The sequence below is a fragment of the Drosophila subpulchrella genome, chromosome 2L, assembly GCF_014743375.2.
Source record: "Drosophila subpulchrella strain 33 F10 #4 breed RU33 chromosome 2L, RU_Dsub_v1.1 Primary Assembly, whole genome shotgun sequence".
Lineage (NCBI taxonomy): Eukaryota > Metazoa > Arthropoda > Insecta > Diptera > Drosophilidae > Drosophila > Drosophila subpulchrella.
Window position 1 is genome coordinate 4,025,600 of NC_050610.1, and position 19,081 is coordinate 4,044,680.

The window sequence follows — 19,081 nt, forward strand, 5'->3', positions numbered from 1 at the left end:
TGAATATAATGTTATTTCCGTACAATATCTACGAGTAATCATGAAAGGTTCAATTTCCTTACATATTGAAAATACCTACATTGATGTTTCTTCATGAATCTTACCATGTATCTTTTAAAACATATATAAAGCGCCTGTTGGCCGGACGACCGGAAAAAGCAACGAAAGCCAAGCTGAGCTCTTTGGATTCTTCGCAGCATCCAAATTGATTTGCCTTTAATTTCTCGCACGTTGTTGATTAATTTCCCCAGGAAAGGCACTGAAAAAGTGTGCGAAAGCGAGTCCTTTGTCCCACAAAGGGCATTCAGAATACGGAGAGCCTTTGCAGTGTCCGTCATTTTTTGGGGGCGTGGCAGGGGCAAGTGGATGGGTGGCGGGTCCTTTGAGCCACTGGGCGAAAAGGGACGGCTTGGGGCCCCCCCTTCATTGCGCAGGAGCAGAATCAATGCTTTGGGCCCGTGGGACATGTAATCCGGATTGCGCCATTCAGAAAGTGTAAATGAAAAATCTGTTTTTGGAAGCATTTCGGCGTGAAAATGCAATATTGAATTCATTTTCATTTAAATTCACCAACGCAAAAAGCAATTACACGACGCTCCCGGCTCCGCAGCTCTCCATGCTGCCCGGCTCCAATCAGATTTCGTCCAGGGCCATGAAATAAAAACTGAAACAATTTTTTATGTAAAACAGGATTATTCCGCTGGGCCGGGGGCTCAAAGGGGCATAAATAATAAACTGAAATTAAATGTAAATATGGCCAGGAAATCTCGGCAGCGTCGGCGAGACAATAACAAGGACAGCGACATTCCGGCTGACAACAACTCATAAATTTTGCCCACAAATCGCGCGGCGAGCGCACAAAATCTGTCACCTATCAAAAATGCCCTAAAAGGGCATAAGTCTCCCCCTTCCCCTAGCCCATCCCCTCCAGAATCGAATCCGGTCGGGGCGAATGCGCGTGCGCAGCCTTCGGCTGACAATCGATGACAATCAATGTTTGCATTGCATTATTATTATTGGAATAAATGAATAAAGTATCGTGGATCCGCGGCATGCAGTGACAATGGCTCGACACATTCTGATGCTGCCTCCGATCCGAAGCTGCCCATTCGGGGGATTTATGTATGCCCATGCCCGAACCCCATTCCCATTCCCATCCCCATCGCGCTACTCCGCCGCAGTTCAGGCGAATTGTCAGCGCTTCGCGACCAGTCAAAATCGCCATCAAAATCGAAATCGGTAACAAGATCAGCGGAGGCAGAAGCCCCAAAGTCACACTAGCAAAAAAACAATCATTTTTTCATATTTCTAAATCCATATAAATCCATATATTATTGAGCTATAATTTTCAGTGAACCAGTTAATATCCTAGCTAGCTTTACATTACATTTTAGTCATTCATTCCCATACTTTCATAGTCCTGCTCCTTGAGATTAAAAATACTTATACAAGAGGGCTTTAGTCCAGGTGCTGAGAACATTTTGATTTGAAAGTAGTACTTTAGAAACTATGAATTTAATTAATTGATGTTCTATGGAAACTTATTTTTGAAATATTTTTTTTAAACTATATCTGATAAATTATAATTCAAATTAAAAATCAAGTTTTTTAATAATATTCTCCTTATGTCAAGTAAAAGTACAATTTTTTTCACTGCATAAAAAGTTGGATCCGTGTTGACATTCCTTGTAGCTTGTATAGCTGCCGTCCGCCACATGGTAACTGGAGTTTTCAGTTTTGTTCGTCCATGCCAAACAGCAATCATATTTCGCAGGCCGATCGACTAGATCGAAGATCCGTGCTCGAGGCCCACAGAAAATCACAGTGGATCAAAGGTGATAAATCAGTACTAAATATTTTAACCTAATTTTATAAAATGAACGAAAAAAGAATGGTTATCTCGTAAAAAGTTTTATAAAACTCAATATTGACCTCAAAAAATTAAAAAATAAAAACAACTTAATATTGTTGAGCCGCTAAAACATCAAAATAAAATTTTTAAAATCGAACATAAAATATAGATTTTCTAAAATCGGTATATATATATATGGCTGTCCACCCCTACAAATATATAGTAAGCATATAATAAGTTTCACAAAAATGCAAGTACCCTATAAGATAGAACTGACCCAAAGAATTTTTTTAATTTTCAATGCGTAGTTATCTGTGGCCTTTCTTAACAAAAACAAGTTGTGAAAATTTAGTGCGAAGCAAAAAGCTCCTGCAAGAAATCCAAACCACATTTGGTATCAAAAAAATCGTAGATCATTTCTTTAAAAAACAATTATTTATTTGAATATTGGTCATGTCCTACTGCATTGCTCCCTCAACGTTTAGCTACATAGGACATATTTGGTGGTAGACAAACAGAAATGTTCCACTGTTGAGAAGATTGCATGCATATATGGATAAACGGTCGATGAACAAGAAATGCATATGATTTTGAATCTCTTCGCGCTGAATGCCAACAAGCAGTCGGACCAGCTTCCTCAGATTTCTATCATATTTTGCATAGAATGCTGAAATTGCAGATCTCGGTGGACGTTGGTTTCTGGTGGAGATCCTGGAGACGATTGCAGCTCGCCGAGATGCCTGATCGTTGAGTGAACTATTTTAATATTTCCCCCAGCTGCTCGCAGAAAGTACTGAAATTCAAATCGTCGCGGCTGCTTTAACAAACACCTCAGCTAATAATGGCGAGGGAAGACAATGCGAAGCAGCTCCCCAGTGACGGGCGGCTTTTTTCTGGGCCCCGACTTGGTTCCAGAATGAGACTGGGACTGCGAATGGGTCTTGGGACTGCGTCGAGGCAGTCGGCATTGCCAGACAGCGTGTCTCTGGCTGCCTCATTTATGCAGCAGATCGGAGGCAGAAGGCCTGCTCTCCGGCCTTAGCTTTCCGACATTGACTGGGAGTTTGGAGCTTGGTTGTCGAACAATTTCTTCGACACCTTTTTTGCCGCCGACGGACCTCTTGGCGATTTCGCACTGGGGATCTGCATCGGCATCTGCATCTGTGTGAAAAATGGAAAGCCCTTTTTGGCGATTCCTGACGATGACGTCCCCACATCATCGCACCAAAATACAGGGGAACCTTTACAACGCAAAACGTTAATAAAAAAATAGTATAACCCCAAAGTGAACTTATTTTTATATTTAACTTATACTTCATTTGACATACAAAATACTTCATAACCTACTTTTATCAAGCGACACGAAAAAAGAGCTTGGAAGATTAGTTCACGGACCTCCAAATAACTTGACTTAAAGTAGTTTGAAATTGAAATAAAATTTTGAGATTTCTGTGTAAAACTCATTTTCTTTTGAAAAGCCATGGGCTATCCAAAAAAACGTAAGCCTTAACGTACAATAAGATTAGATTTGTAAACAATTTTTCGATTTCGAATCGAGATCGATTGAAGCTGACGAAGCACAAGATAAAATAAACACTGCGATTTTAGGATTGTCTTCGGTTTTCCGCTAAGCGCTGCATAAATTGCATTTCTTACCCTTGGGAAAATGACTAAAAGCTTTCCGAAGTTGGCGAAACTGCAAAAGAACAGTTCCAAAAGCTTGAGTTCGCCAGCTTATTTAATAATATGATCCTAAACTTTAGGCAGTCTACATCGGGAAGTTCATAAACGAACATCGGACTGTATATATACAAGGTACCTTCGGAAAATGTTAAACCCAAAAGAATCACGCATAGAGAAGCTTGACTGTATTGTCACTTGCACAGAAAAGTTTTGTGGGCTGCCAGGGGACATCAAAACGGAATAATATTTATGATCATTGCGATATTTTTGTGTTTCTCCGTGGCTGTTTTTGCTTTGTTTTGCTTCTTGTCCATCTGTCAGTACCGGACCGAGAGTGGTCTGGGTTCGAGGATGGGTCTGTGCCCAGGTCGAACTTTTGCTTTATGTGCCACGGAATGCGGTGCCCCGCCCCGCCCCCACATCCACCGCCTCCCTATGGCACTGATTTACCGATATGTCATTGAGCGATTCAATGCGATTCACACGCATTCTCCAGCGCGGACGCGAACTCGAACGGGTTCAATCCGCCGCCGAGAATTGTCACCCTTTGGATCGGATTTGAATGATTCGCGGCGCGGGCACAAAGGCCTCGGAAGATGATGCATAAATCTGCATGCCAACTGGCCTTCTTGGAATATTTCTGTTTTTGATAGACACAGAATGTGTGGTGTTATGAGTGAATGTAAATTCATGTCAAATTCACATTGCGCATGGACTCAATGAAGTCACATCGCACTCTGGATATTGTGCAGTTGTACCTGCTAATAAGGAAGTACTTTGAAAGTCCGTATTGAAAATCTCCCCATCCCAGGAAAATGAGAATATAATTGAGAAAGGGTATCGGTCTTAGTTCGAACACAAATGACCTTAGCTTGACCGCGAAAATAAACCATAGTATTAATATTATTACACCAGTCTTAGTTAAGGTATTATACAGTGGTCGGCATAAGTATTTTGACAAAATAAAAGTTAAGTATACTCATAACTTGAATTTACTTCTTGTAAACTATAGGCATCAATGGAAAGGTAATTTCAATGCCGTTTGAATGATACAATACATTTCTTTACCCATTCAGTACTTATTGAAAAGGACGAATTTGTGTAAATCAACTTTGAAATTTAAAAAAAAAACTTTTTTCCTCGTCTTGAAAACTTAAATTTTTTGATGCAAAAAGTTTCTTCAAACAAAAATAATAGTAACTGCAAAAAGAATTTTTCAAATATCATTTTGCTTATATTTTTTATGATTTTTTGAAGGTGACAATGTCGGAAAAAATTTGTATGAAAAAGACAAAAATATGGCTCAAATGCCTGTTTTTAAGCATTTTCAAAAATTCATAAAAAATATAAGAAAAATGATTTTTGAAAAATTCTTTTTGCAGTTACTATTGTTTTTGTTTGAAGAAACTTTTTGCATCAAAAAATTTAAGTTTTCAAGACGAGGAAAAAAGTTTTTTTTAAAAATTTCAAAGTTGATTTACACAAATTCGTCCTTTTCAATAAGTACTGAATGGGTAAAGAAATGTATTGTATCATTCAAACGGCATTGAAATTACCTTTCCATTGATGCCTATAGTTTACAAGAAGTAAATTCAAGTTATGAGTATACTTAACTTTTATTTTGTCAAAATACATATGCCGACCAGTGTATAAACTTGTGCCCACTAAAAAGTTTTTTTTTTCCTTTAGCTTTGTATATACTAAATGTTTTCCCGAAAATATAATTTGCTATTTAACCCTTTGTTGTGGAATCGTGTTCACCGTATGGCACTTAAAAATACCAGAGGTGCGTCAGTTTACCCATAAACTGACATTTGTTAAAATTACAAAATGTGTTGAAGCAATTTAAGATTTTACACTTAAAAAATACAGTAAAATTTGTACTTTTTGTGGAACAAGTCCACATAAACCCTTAAAACTATTGCAAAATAAGTTTCCAAGATACCTCTTTCGTATATACCAAATTTACAATTGTAGTTATACATTCTTTAAACTTGAAATTTCCCAACACTGTATTAATTCTTGCAGCCCTGGAATTTAAATATCGATTACCGCTTTATCGTGCTAAGAATAATCAATTTATTCTGCGAAGCCGGTCTGTTGAAGTGTGAAAAATGGAAACCCCAAACTTGCTTGATTTGCCTTTTGAGGTTCTCGATTTGATATTTAAGAACTTGTATGAACATGAAAAGTGGCAGCTGGCGATAGTTAATAAAAATTTGGGGAGAGCTTTTGCTTCACATATCCGAGATGAATATGAACGCGTTTCGATCCACTATAGTTCATCGTGGTTCTTGGAGACTATACTGCCGTTATGCGGATCAACTGTTCGTCACATTGAGACTACAAACTGCTTTGATTCATATGAGTCACTAGCCTGGCTAATAGAGAACGATTTTGAGAAATTGCAGTCCCTAACAATAGATATAGATTTTAAGAAAGTATCCTATATGAACAGCTTCCTAAGGTCTGGAGTAAAATTGCAATCAGTCGAAATTCATATTAGTATTGATTTTAAATTGTTCTCACGAATGATTGGCGCATTAATGGGACATCCCCGCTTTAAAGGCTTAGACCTATATAACATTTCCAAGGGACTGGGTAAGTAAGTCAGATTAATATAATGGTCATCCCTTAAACTTTATTTTTGTTTTCCAGGTCGACTTGTCAAGCAATTTACTGATTTGGAAGTTTTGAATCTTAAGTTTTCACCCATTCAAGAAAAGATAAATATTTTTGAAGTTTGCGTTCCTCTCAAAAGATTTAAATTTAAAAAAAATTAATTAATAAAATTTAAAAATTTCGTCAACGCAAATACAATTTTTAATTGATGACCAAAAATTTGAGGCCTTGGAAACGATCGAAATTAAATTATGCATTATTACCACAGAAACTTTGCCGTTCTTCAAAAGTCTTAAAACGATTTGCTTTGAACATAATTTTACATCTGAAGGAATGGCTCTCACATGGATATTAAAACACTCGAATACCTTAGAAAACCTTACAACGGACATACGTGATATTCAAACGGACGATTTCTTTAAACTTATTAAAAGCTGCCGGAAACTTCGCTACTTATACCTTAAAGTGGATATCGATGAACTTCTGTCAAAGGGATTTATTACTACGTTCTTCAACATTTTGCAGGAAAATGGAACCGACTCAAATAACCCATTTCAATTGGTTACAAAGAAGATTACCTTCGGCGCAATAAAATCATTTGTGAGTTGTCAAAGCTAAATTTTGGAATTGACCGAAAATAATATTTTTTTTAATTTCAGATGCCAAACACCCCCACTTCAAAATTACTGCACTTTTATACTTACGAGCATTAAGGCGAGAGTCGAACATTCTTTTCACTTTAAATTTTGTGTTGAAATCCAATGTGATTAATCACAAGTCTTTTAATTTGCGAAAAATAATGTAATAATTGCCTGACAATTTTGGAAAATTTAATCATTCTTTATAAAGTATTCATTTAAAAAAATTTCAAGTGAATTATAAACTTCTTAATTTTAAAATTCAAGAAGAATTGACTGCCTATGGATAAAAATGGCTAAGTCTTAAGCACAATTGTTGTTTTGGCACGAAATGAACAATCAAATATCTTACATGTATTATTTGACAACTCATAAACTCATTGTTTAAGTAAGCACTGTCAACTAAAAATAATTGAAATAAAGAAATGTTATTTAACAAAATCGATCACATTCCACGCCGATTTGTATGTCAGTCAATGAGGATGTTGGATGGGCTAATTTCCATTTAATTTGTTTTATATATTTTTATACCCGTTACTCGTAGAGTAAAAGGGTATACTAGATTCGTCGGAAAGTATGTAACAGGCAGAAGGAAGCGTTTCCGACCCCATAAAGTATATATATTCTTGATCAGGATCACTAGCCGAGTCGATCTAGCCATGTCCGTCTGTCCGTCTGTCCGTCTGTCCGTATGAACGCTGAGATCTCGGAAACTATAAGAGCTACAATACTGAGATTAGGCATGCAGATTCCTGAGATTCCTGCGCAGCGCAAGTTTGTTTCAGAAGAGTGCCACGCCCACTCTAACGCCCACAAACCGCCCAAAACTGTGGCTCCTACAGTTTTGATGCTAGAACAAAAATTTTAACTGAAATGTATTGTTCTCATCAATACCTATCGATTGACCCAAAAAAAGTTTGCCACGCCCACTTTTACGCCCACAAACCGCCCACAAACTTCAAAAAATCGTAAGTATGAACGCGGATATCTCGGAAAATATCAAAGATAAGTAAATGGGATTTCAGATTTAGATTCCGTAGGCTTGAGCGCAGCGCAAATTTGTCACGCGAATATGCCACGCCCACTCTAACGCCCACAAACCGCCCAAGCCTGTGGCGCCCACAATTTCCATGCTAGATAAAAAATTTTAACTGAAATGTATTGGTTTTGTCAATACCTATCGATTGATTCAAAAAAAACTTTGCCACGCCCACTCTAACGCCCACAACGCTTAAATCTGTCTACCGCCGGTAGGTGGCGCATTTCAATCTCGCTTTGCTGCTTGCATATCTCCATTTTCCTTTGGTCCCTTTAGCTGAGTAACGGGTATCTCATAGTCGAGGTACTCGACTATAGCGTTCTTCCTTGTTTTTCTTGGAAACAGAATACCGAGACCTTGTTCCGTCTGTCCTCAGTTATTCCATGGAAACTGTCACTGACATGACGGAACTCCTTCGCCCGGAGCTAGCACACCCATGCCATATATGGCGGAAGAACACCCCATGGGGTTCCATTATGCAATAATGTGTGAAATTGCATAAGTAATGGGCAGGAAAAATAGTTGAAAAGCCCCCTCCTTTTTTCAAATGTCAAAAACAATCGTCGTAGTGCGGGCCAAGTGGCACAAATTTTTATTGAAAATTTATAATTGAATGGCGTAGCTCACCTGAGGTTTCGCCACGCCCACTCCACCCCCACTCTCGCTCCGCCCGCTTTCTAAATCCCCGCAGAGTTGGCTTTTGTAATTGAATTTGACGTTCGGCTGTCGCGTGTTCCATTTGTGGGTGTCTCCTGTTGACTTGCTGTCATGTGGTGCGGCACTGGGCGGCGGGGGCGTGGATCTCTTAGACACACATATATAACATATTTATACTCCCTGGGAAGTCCAAGATTTGGCGCAAATACCTAATTGACAAATATCCAAAGTGGATGGCAAAAGACAGAGCAACAAAATTGACAAAACAGCGCTACACTGGGGGAAAGTTGATGTATCAAATATAAAGATCAATTTACTTAGACATTTGTAAAAGTCTTAGTGATAAGTGACATTAAGTAACCAAACACATAAATTACTTAAAACTAAGACAAAAAGGTATATAGATTAACTTTGTTAATTTCGATTTCGATTTTGTTACTTGATTTTATGAATTTTATGAATTTGTTTTATTATGTGGATTTTTTTCCTGTCTTTACTCTGATTTTGGGTGCCGTTTTGTGGGGCATAGGGTGGCAGGGATGCTGGCTGGCAATAAGTAACAAAATAATTGAACAATTATGTCCAAATGTCCGCCTGCCAGTCATTATGATAGACAAAACACGGCGTCCGACTGACGGGACCTGATCCGATGTCCATCCCCGTCTTTGTCTTGGCCTCTAGCCCCCTCTCTTTCCACCCGCTATCTGTGTCCTTGTCTGTGGCCTAAGCCGAGCGTGGAATGACATTTATAATTACCTCGGGGTATTTGGGGAATAATTTGCCCGTCCATCGCATCCCAGCCCTGCTGGCTAATGGCCGAAAAAAAAAGAAGGGCAGGAAAAAGTCGGCCCAAGTGTCCGGATTTCCCCACCCACCGCCACCGCAAGGCCAACACCCGCGATGACCACCGCCCAGGGCTTAATGAGCCGGATTTCGGGCCGAGGAACAGACCAACCAAAAAGAAGCCATCATCAGCAGCTTTTGTTCATCTTTTTTCCCATCAGCCGTCCTGCTCTTCTGCTTTGTTCGCGTTTTTCCTGTCCTGCCAACTGAAAAATGTTATTGGCCGCAATTTATATGAAAACTGTGCTCACGTACCACATTAACCCCCTTGGACGCCGAGCACTGGACGCCGGATGCCGGATCGAGATCCCTGGCAGCAACAATAACTCGCCCCCTCGAACAGTGAAAATGAGCAAATTTTCTAAATGAATAAACTTTGCCAGCAGAGCAATCCCAAAGAGAAGGCAGAGGGAAAAATTAAGAAAATAGGAATCTGGCTGTTACGACTAAAATATACCTGTTTCGAAGGATCTTTTTTAGATGGGAGAATTAAATACATTTTGTAAGAATAAGTTGAGCAGATATGTTAATTTATCATTTAAAACTATTTCTTTAGTATAATATCTTTCTCTTTAGTAAAATATCATATGTTGCTATTTATTAGGCATCCATATTGATTCTTTAACCATTTTTAAATAAACTTATAACTGGCAAGCTGTTTCAATTGATTGAACATACCCTGAGATCTTGAAATAGGGGGTGCTAAGACAAAGGCCACAGCTCAGCATCGCCTCCACTGGATAGATAGAGAAATATTACCGCCCTTCGCCGGGGGTTGGACCAGGGTCCAGCGACATCTTGGCTGCTACGTGGCCAAGTGGCAACGTGGCTAATTCTTCCATGAGCTCGCAAAAATTAAGAAATTAAAAAATTGCCCTGCCCTGCCTGCTGACGGTGCGGAAAATTCGTTTGGCTGTTTTTGGCATTTTCCAGAATTGGCTGGCAGCACTTGAATAATTGCATTCCTTCGATGATATTAGTCACCGGGCAGATGCAGACACACAGACACAAACAGCGCCAGATACTCATTTATATAATTGTTTATGTGGAAGAAATATATCTTCCAGATTAGGGGATATAGCTACTCTACATTACCTAGCAAGCTGAAGTAATGAGCTGCACACAGAAAAAAAATTGATATGATATGATGGTCAATTTGATGAAATCCAGTATCAATTTGGCCTTGATACGGCACATATCAATTTGATATGTTCGAAATGGTAAAAACGATATTTCGGTAATATCATTTTTACATTAGGCGGTATCAATTTTTTGAAATATTTTTGTTGTAAATTTGATATTATAATTTCAAATGTACATTGTAGTAGATTGGATATTTAAAATACCAAATTTAAATAAAAAATACTATACCAATTTTTTTTATTATTTATTTTATTTTCATATACCTTTTATTACCTATTTACAGTTTGTACAAAATATTTACAGTATTTCTTATTTACATATTATTTTAGATATTTACATTGTGTCTTGTATACTTATTTACTAAAATTTCTTAATTGTGATTCACTTATAATTATAGTTTATATACAATCGTATAAGATTCCAGTTCGGCATCCACCACATAAGCTTGAAGGTGCTCGCTAAAATTTAAAACCTTAATTAATTGAGTAATAACAACGAATTTGCGAAAGACATTCAAGAATATGCAAAATTTTATGAAAAGCAATGAAAATCACGTGCATCTGTCTATAAATATATATGTACGTATGTACATGAGAAGCGACTTTGCAGGGCGGCGTAGAAAAAATAATTAATAGGCATGTAAATACATCTAAATATAAATTTAAGCGTATTTTAAAATATGTTTATGTTTAAATGCAATTATGTTTATTGTTAGATGTACATACTTATTAATTTTGTTTTTACGCTGACACAGCCTCTACACATACTCACGCTTACGCATACGTATGTATGTACATACATAGTTGCACGTGCTTTTGAAAATCGCACACGATTTTATTTTTTTGCACTTATTATGTTTCTATGTTATTATAACACTAGACATATACTCATTATATATGAAGTTTACTCACCTTTTCCTTGTTCTTCGCTAAGTGAAAAACTGAAAATTTACGTCTGACCGGCTTCACGATAAAACTCAAGTGTCAAAAAATCCACTAAAACGTATGTAAGTGCAAGCGAGACAACATGGTCGAAGTAGGCCAATTCGAATTTCGAATATATCTTTTTCGCTTCCACTCACGTGATTGATGTCGCCGTATTGATATATCCTCTCTTTTTCGATGTCAAAGACTTTTCGAAAAGAGAGAAATCGACAACTTGACATTTTTTGGTATCAATTTGACATTATTTAATGGTAAAAATGATATGTGTCTAAAAAACACAAATTTACCATGCGCATATCAAATTGATCCTGGCTCATTTTTTTTTCTGTGTGAGGTAGGCGCAGCACAGGTCTATGATTTTTTCTAGCAATCAGTAAATCTAGATATCACTTAAGTTTTCATATTAGATTGCAGATTACTTTACAGTAAATATAAACAAATAGTTCTTAAATTAAAGTGCAAGTCAAAAGAATATGAAACGACGTAATATTTAAGAACTTCTGCTCTCTTAAATATAACAACATATAAATTGTAACCTGTTTAATTTTAATTAATATTGAATATTGTATTATTGATAAAACCTATCGAGTACAAGCAAAAACAACCCATTTGGCATAGGAGACCCGATTTCGAAGGCATCTGAATATCCTGTTTCTTATCCGAATCTCCCCAATTCGAATTGGATCGCAGATATGGAACACGCTTTGGTAAGCCGACTGGCGAAGTGAGCCTTTTTCATTTGAGCAATGGCAACCAGAAAGTGGGTGAACAACACCAGACCCACTTCGTCCCCTAAACGAATTGCCGGCTCACGTACCAGGGCAACTGGATAAATGTGTGTATATCGTATGACGTATAATTAGGCGGGGAAGTCGACTATGAACCAGCCCTCGAGACCCAGACTTTTGTTTATTGGGACAATCTGACCGGGTTCATCATTAAATAATAATCAGTGGGGCAGGGGGGCAGGGGCGACTGCAGTTTAATGGTAATTTGTTACGCCTAAACGTGAGCACGCGCTGTGCGGTCACCTCACCACGTCCCTAATCTGTGCCCACCACCTCTTCCCACCTGGCCAACACCCGGGCTCGAAGGCTCTGCACTGAAACAAAAAGGTTGGCGAAAAAGTATTTATTGGGCTCTTGGGTATTTTTTGGATAGGTATATATTATTTGTTAAATTTACTCAGGAGACTACGACAAATATATCAAATTATTGAATATTTATTTAAGATAATTAATCTCCAAAATTATCTAACACGAAAAATTGAATTTTTATAACTATAACAAGGAAGAACGCTATAGTCGAGTACCTCGACTATCAGATACCCGTTACTCAGCTTAAGGGACCAAAGGAAAGTGGAGATATGCAAGCAGCAAATGCGCCACCTACCGGCGGTATACAGACTTAAGCGTTGTGGGCGTTAGAGTGGGCGTGGCAAACTTTTTTTTTAATCAATCGATAGGTATTGACGAGACCAATACATTTCAGTTAAAATTTTTTATCTAGCATGAAAATTGTGGGCGCCACAGATTTGGGCGGTTTGTGGGCGTTGGAGTGGGCGTGGCATATTCGCGTAACATACTTGCGCTGCGCTCAAGCCCACGGAATCTAAATCTGAAATCCCGTTTCTCTATTTTTGATATTTTCCGAGATATCCGCGTTCATATTTACGATTTTTTGAAGTTTGTGGGCGGTTTGTGGGCGTGGCAAACTTTTTTTTTGGGTCAATCGGTAGGTATTGATGAGAACAATACATTTCAGTTAAAATTTTTGTTCTAGCATCAAAACTGTAGGAGCCACAGTTTTGGGCGGTTTGTGGGCGTTAGAGTGGGCGTGGCACTCTTCTGAAACAAACTTGCGCTGCGCAGGAATCTCAGGAATCTGCATGCCTAATCTCAGTATTGTAGCTCTTATAGTTTCCGAGATCTCAGCGTTCATACGGACAGACGGACAGACGGACAGACGGACATGGCTAGATCGACTCGGCTAGTGATCCTGATCAAGAATATATATACTTTATGGGGTCGGAAACGCTTCCTTCTGCCTGTTACATACTTTCCGACGAATCTAGTATACCCTTTTACTCTACGAGTAACGGGTATAAAAATATAGTTTTAATGTTGGTTGTCAGGACAGGACAATAAATATTATAAGTTGCTTTGATTTTACCAAGAAAAATAGGATTTAATACTAAGACTCTTTGATTATGTTAAATAAAAACACTAAATGTGCTAAACTTACAAAAGCATTTTTGGATTCTTTGGTATTCAACTATTTCTCCATGAGGAAAGTTAATGATAAGAAGTTGGATGAGCTACGTTCTTTTTGAACTCGTTTTTGTAGTTTCCAGGGGGATTATAGTTGCACACAACAAAGATGCCATTGGCTCCAAAAAATATTTATAGTAAAAATTCGAATCCTTTCCCAATGCAAAGAACTTACCTTTTGGCAAAACCAACGCCCAACTCAGTGGAACTCTTCCACACCAACTGAGTAAAGTGTCCAGTCTGCTTACTAAACGAGGGGTTATTCCAATTGTAAAGAGAAATCTCATTGTACCAGGCTTTGACGACATCTTTGCCTTCCTGCTTTGAGAAGGAGGCCCAGTAGATATTTTCTCCATATCCGTTCTGACTATGCTTCAGGTGATTCTTAGTCATCAATTTCTAAGTAAGTGAAATAACCCTTATAAACCGATTTTGAAAGATTTCCGATGATCTTACATTAGCCCAGTTGGACGCCAGTTCACTTAGCTTGGGGTTCAGAGTTAATGGTGGAGCATTATGCATGGCCCGATAATAGTTGTGGGCGTTAAGAACTTGTTGCTCAAACTGAAATTATAATTATATTTTGTCAATTCGGAGCTTATATGGAGAAATTATATTTCCAATATGCTTTGTATGTACTAAATAATAATATTACCGGAAGAACATATAACGTGGTTTGGAATGACTTTTGCAGCACCACTGATAACAAGATTAGACAAAATATTCCTGAAAAAGAAGATTATTTTGTTTTACTTAATAATTTAAAACATATATAAAAATATTGAAAACAGAGGTATCACCAAAAATTATTATTCACCTCTAACACCCATTTCGGAGTTTGGTTTCCGCTTTACACTTAGTTGGAGATATATTTTATATTTTCGGTTATTTAAATTTAAATATATGTGCACTGGTACTTCTCGGTGGAAACTGAATTCTTCTCGGCTCGGTAAGGGCTTTTATATGAGCTTAGTGACACAGACTCACTTATCTCTGGACATGACTTGTTAAATGGTGCAAAAAATTGTAAAACTTTGTTCCGAAAAAAGATCTGGCGAATGATGTCATTGTGACTTTTAAATTTTTTAGTTATAAATTTATTTGAATGAGTTATATAAAAAGTTTTTATGATAAAAAAAAAACGACCAACAAGTCATATTTTTTTTAAATTAAAGCTATTTATATTTATTCTGAGTGCACCAGTCTGTTCCTTTTAGAACTAAATGTGAAACTAACCGCAAGGCACACGCAACGGGACGAGGAAGGATGGCAGGACTAGGACCGGGACCCATCCCGCCTTCCTGGATCGCCGCTAAAGTTTTAGGCATTTCGTGACTTTATGGCTTTCGTGTCGCGGCAGTCGAGCCTGTCAACTCCTGCTCCTTGATTGACTCGGCCTGCGATCCGGGGAAGGGTGGAACTCGGTGGACTCGGGGGTGGAGCCACCCTTGTTTGCATATTACTTAATGGCATTTGCACTTGAAGTGTGCCAGAAATTACCTGTCCGCTGGCAATTAACTTTTTAACTCATTTCTGAAACTGTTTGCTCGCAATGCGGTACACCGAACTATTTTCCTCAACCCTCTCTAAATGATATTACACTGGGAAAGATATTTCTACGATATTTATATTATAGTAGTTCTGACGAGAATGTTTGAATTTTATTTACCATGGTTGTATTGAAATGCAGTACGAAATTTGAACTTTGTTTTGGTTTATTTCAATTCTTTTAAATTGTAAAGTTTAACTTCTCCCCTACAACTTACCATGTTAGTGTTTTTAATTTTCTAAAATAATTTCAAAATTAATTTTAAATTAAAATTTTAAATTTAAAATATATCCATTTCAGTGTTTATTTCTAACCCTACCTCCGCGAGTCTATCAAAAGTTTTGGCTCATAAACACGAATGGCTGTGGGAAAGCTTATGGCGAAAGTTTTCCTGGGGAGTGCTCATCCAAGGTCCGAGGGGCGATGGCGATCAATCAACCCCACAAGCATTCAACACTTTCGAAGGTCCTCGATTAGAATGCCCCTCCTCCCACTGGCCACTTCAACCCTCCGCCCCCCGGGAGGCCAATCTGTGCATATGTTAATTCAAGTGGAATTAATTGTTTCCGGTGTTTAAGTTTTTCCGCAAAGCAAATTCTCATTCATTGCCGGCGTCTTGGTGCCTCGACTGCGGTTAGCCCAGCCCAATGCCCAACCCCCGCAATCCTAGGGATCTACCACCCCTGGAAGCATTTGCATGCAGGTCCTGGCCAAGTCCCTCAACACCCTCGTTTCGGCTTCGATGGATTTTTGACTTTTGTATTTGATTTGAAATGTTGTGGTCGACTTTTGTTTTGTTGCCACTTAATGAGGCCAGCCGAGTGGAAGTAATTTCTCCTCGGCTGTGCACGGATTCACTGACATAGGAACTACAGAGAGTCCTGCTCCATCCGTCATTTTTCAAGGAGTAAAGGAGCTAAGAGTTTTGGAGTACATTCAACCCTTCTTCTGTGTAGGTAATTTGTATTGCACATTTTATTCAGTCACTTGATTTTATCAAACAATTATGTCAATCTAAGACAAGTGCATTTATAATATAACTCAAGTATTCCTAGAGTCGACAGATTGTACTATAATTCCTTATAGAATTCCTAGTTAAAAAACAATCCTAGCTTCAACAAAAAATTAAATGAAATGAAACTCTTAAAACAACGTTTTAATTTTAAGAAATCACCTTTTTTTTACACTTTGCAGAACATACAGAACATATTAACAGCGCAATTGTCCCAATGCACCGGTGGAATTTTTAATTAGTCAGCATTTATTATGGATACATTCGCGTCGATGCCTTTGGGGGTCATTTCCTGTACAGTTCCCTTTGGCCAGGGCAGAATTCCTTTGATTCCGTTTTATCCTTGTGCATTTTTCACATTTTGCCAATTTTTCAGGACGACCCTCGACGGCGATTGGTAATTGTGATTGATTCCTGTGAGTCTGCAGTTTGATGTGTTTTTAATTAAACTTTTGCAGATATGCATAAATACTTGGCACATTGTGGAATGGGTTAAAAATGAAGGCAGAATGGGTAGCAAAAGCGATGGAAATCTTTTTTGAAAACCCGCCTGCGCTTATCGAGTTTAAATTTAAGTTTTGTGTCAAATTGAAAGTAAACAACATGTTCATTAATCTCGAATCGCTGGTCACCATCGACGGGGTGGATCCGAGATCCCTGCAAGGACACCCCTTTCGAGGACTATCTGCAACCCCGAACTGTCATACTTTTCGCCGTTTTCTGGTCTTGTTTGCACACATGTCATTCGAGGCATTTTTGTGACAAATCGCTAACAGAGTGTTAATAACTGCTGCAACATGAGCCCATCAAAGTCACCCCAGCGGAATGCAAAAAAGTTGAATAGATCTGGCACCCGGAATACATTTGCAATTTCCCTTTTCAGATACCCGAATTGAGGGCGCACGGTGACATCTCAATAGATCACTGCAGATGCGTCCCTCCAGATTAGATAATGCATATTAAACCAGCCCGTAGAACATTGTGTGCAATTAACTGGTGCGATCTGCAAATCAGATAAAATAACATATGGCAATAGACATCGGATGATATGTTCACTTTCCATTGTTTATGGATTTAATTTGAACAAAAAGCTGGATTTTTACATGAAATACTCATTTTGATGGATATCTTATGTATTTGGATTCTGTTTACGGCATTAAGTGATAATCGACATTAATGGCTATTGTTCATTGAAATTCATTCTTTTTAATATTTTCGGGGAATTCCGATGAGTAGGTGTATTTCAAATCAAGCCCCTCATTTTAGTTCTCTTTTACGACCAATATATTGCTGGGATATCATTTTCACTTCAAGCTTAAAAGTTTGCTATGAAAAATGTTTCCCATCAATCGAAATAGATTAAAAGGCGCTTTCATCTACTCTTATTTCTGCGATTCAGCTAACAGGCCATTCACGGCCTAGTTTAATTTAATCTCGAACGAAACAAATAACTCGCTGGAATAACTAACTGATGGACATTTATTTTAATATTCTCCTGTCCGCCGATCCAATGGGAGGGACAAAGGTGAAACAATCTGGACGATGGACCCCGATTTTTCCTGGGGCGATTGATGAGCGGATGTGGACGTTTGGCAGTTGGCAATTTCGCAATTGAAATGCAACGTTGATTTTGATTTGAGCTGCAGAGTTATTGAGGCGCAGTCTGCCGGAGAAAGGGGCCAATGGGCTGCAGTTGCAGTCCGATTTTTTATTGCAGTTATTGACACGTAACAATTGCCGTGAGCCCCCGCAATCCGTACTCCCCCAGATCCCTGCCCCACCAAATGTCACACTGACATCCGCTTTTTTCCAGCATTTTTCTGGCAGTTGCTGCTGTCGATTTTTGGCGTTTCCGTTTCCGCTGATATTCAATTTTGTTTGATTGCTGTCGTTTTTAGTTGAACGATTTGTCCACTTCTCGAACGATGTTTACATTGAAAGGCCCAACAAGAGGCCATATTTCAGACAGGATTCCACCGACAGCCCACCTCTTTTCACAGATTTCACTGTTCCTGGTCTGGGAAAAATTGTCGGTCCTGGAAAGCCATATGAACCTGAGGTCCTTGCACATATTAGCAGAAATTATGAACGCTAAGCGGATTACATTTAACACGATTCGCCGGAGTCGCAGGTCGGGTGTCCGGAAAGAAATGGAGTCACGTGGCGTGTTTCGTAATCCGAGCGGACCAAAAACGTGTCGGGGCTCAGCTCTAATTATGAAATTAAATACAAATTAAAAAGCCCATTCAAAATATGCCGTAATATAAACGCCTGGCGGCGTGCAAATCTAAGTGCCAAGGCAGCAGAGTTTCAAATAGCAGAGTTTCCCATCCTATTCCATCTCATCCATTGCTCGTTGCCATGTCTCCCCACCATTTATCGTTTAGTTATCTCCACTTTTGGAGTTTGAGATGATTTGTTTACCCAATAAGCCGAAAGCGTTTCGTCATTGTCGTCATCATCATCTAAATGCTGATCGATTTAGCATACTTTTTAACAGTGGTTCCTTTATATTAGAAATTAAATCCCTACAAATACTTAGAAATTATTAAAGGGATTAGTATTCCTTACCAAATTAGTTAAAAAAGAAAATAAAACTTGTTTAATATTTATATAAATGCCAGGAATTTATTCTCAGCTTGATTGACTTACATTAAAAAAAACATTAAAGCTTAAGTAAATTTTGTAAAGAACTTTTAGCTATTTCGTATATTATTTTTAGCTACTGGTAACACTGTGCAGAGCCGTCAAGATTTCGCTCATCATTCGCCCCATCATTATGCCAAGTTCTTGGAAGCCAAAACGAGCCAAGTCAAAATGGGGCGTGGC

At 38.4% G+C, this 19,081-nt stretch overlaps 2 protein-coding genes across 2 annotated transcripts; one reads left to right on the top strand and one right to left on the bottom strand.

The window, feature by feature from the left end:
- Nucleotides 1-1,738: 1,738 nt before the first annotated feature.
- On the bottom strand, nucleotides 1,739-14,521 carry LOC119546147 (Golgi-associated plant pathogenesis-related protein 1-like). The gene is made up of 5 exons (XM_037852256.1): nucleotides 14,509-14,521; nucleotides 14,347-14,417; nucleotides 14,148-14,255; nucleotides 13,867-14,090; nucleotides 1,739-1,863 (listed from the first exon to the last, which is right to left on the bottom strand). Exons 1-5 carry the CDS (start codon nucleotides 14,519-14,521, stop codon nucleotides 1,830-1,832), a joined length of 450 nt encoding a protein of 149 aa, XP_037708184.1. The 3' UTR covers nucleotides 1,739-1,829.
- Nucleotides 6,372-6,877, top strand: LOC119547844. Its single transcript, XM_037854874.1, has 2 exons — nucleotides 6,372-6,757; nucleotides 6,817-6,877. The coding sequence occupies exons 1-2, from the start codon at nucleotides 6,491-6,493 to the stop codon at nucleotides 6,868-6,870; spliced, it is 321 nt and encodes a 106-aa protein (XP_037710802.1). The 5' UTR covers nucleotides 6,372-6,490; the 3' UTR covers nucleotides 6,871-6,877.
- Nucleotides 14,522-19,081: the final 4,560 nt, after the last annotated feature.

Coding starts and splice junctions, on each gene's coding strand:
- LOC119546147 (XM_037852256.1), bottom strand. Junction 14,091..14,147: donor TGGCGTCCAACTGGGCTAAT/GTAAGATCATCG, acceptor TCACTTACTTAG/AAATTGATGACTAAGAATCA. Junction 1,864..13,866: donor GGCGTTGGTTTTGCCAAAAG/GTAAGTTCTTTG, acceptor TTATAAAATTAG/GTTAAAATATTTAGTACTGA.
- LOC119547844 (XM_037854874.1), top strand. CDS start 6,491: ATGGCTCTCACATGGATATTAAAACACTCGAATACCTTAGAAAACCTT. Junction 6,758..6,816: donor TCGGCGCAATAAAATCATTT/GTGAGTTGTCAA, acceptor TTTTAATTTCAG/ATGCCAAACACCCCCACTTC.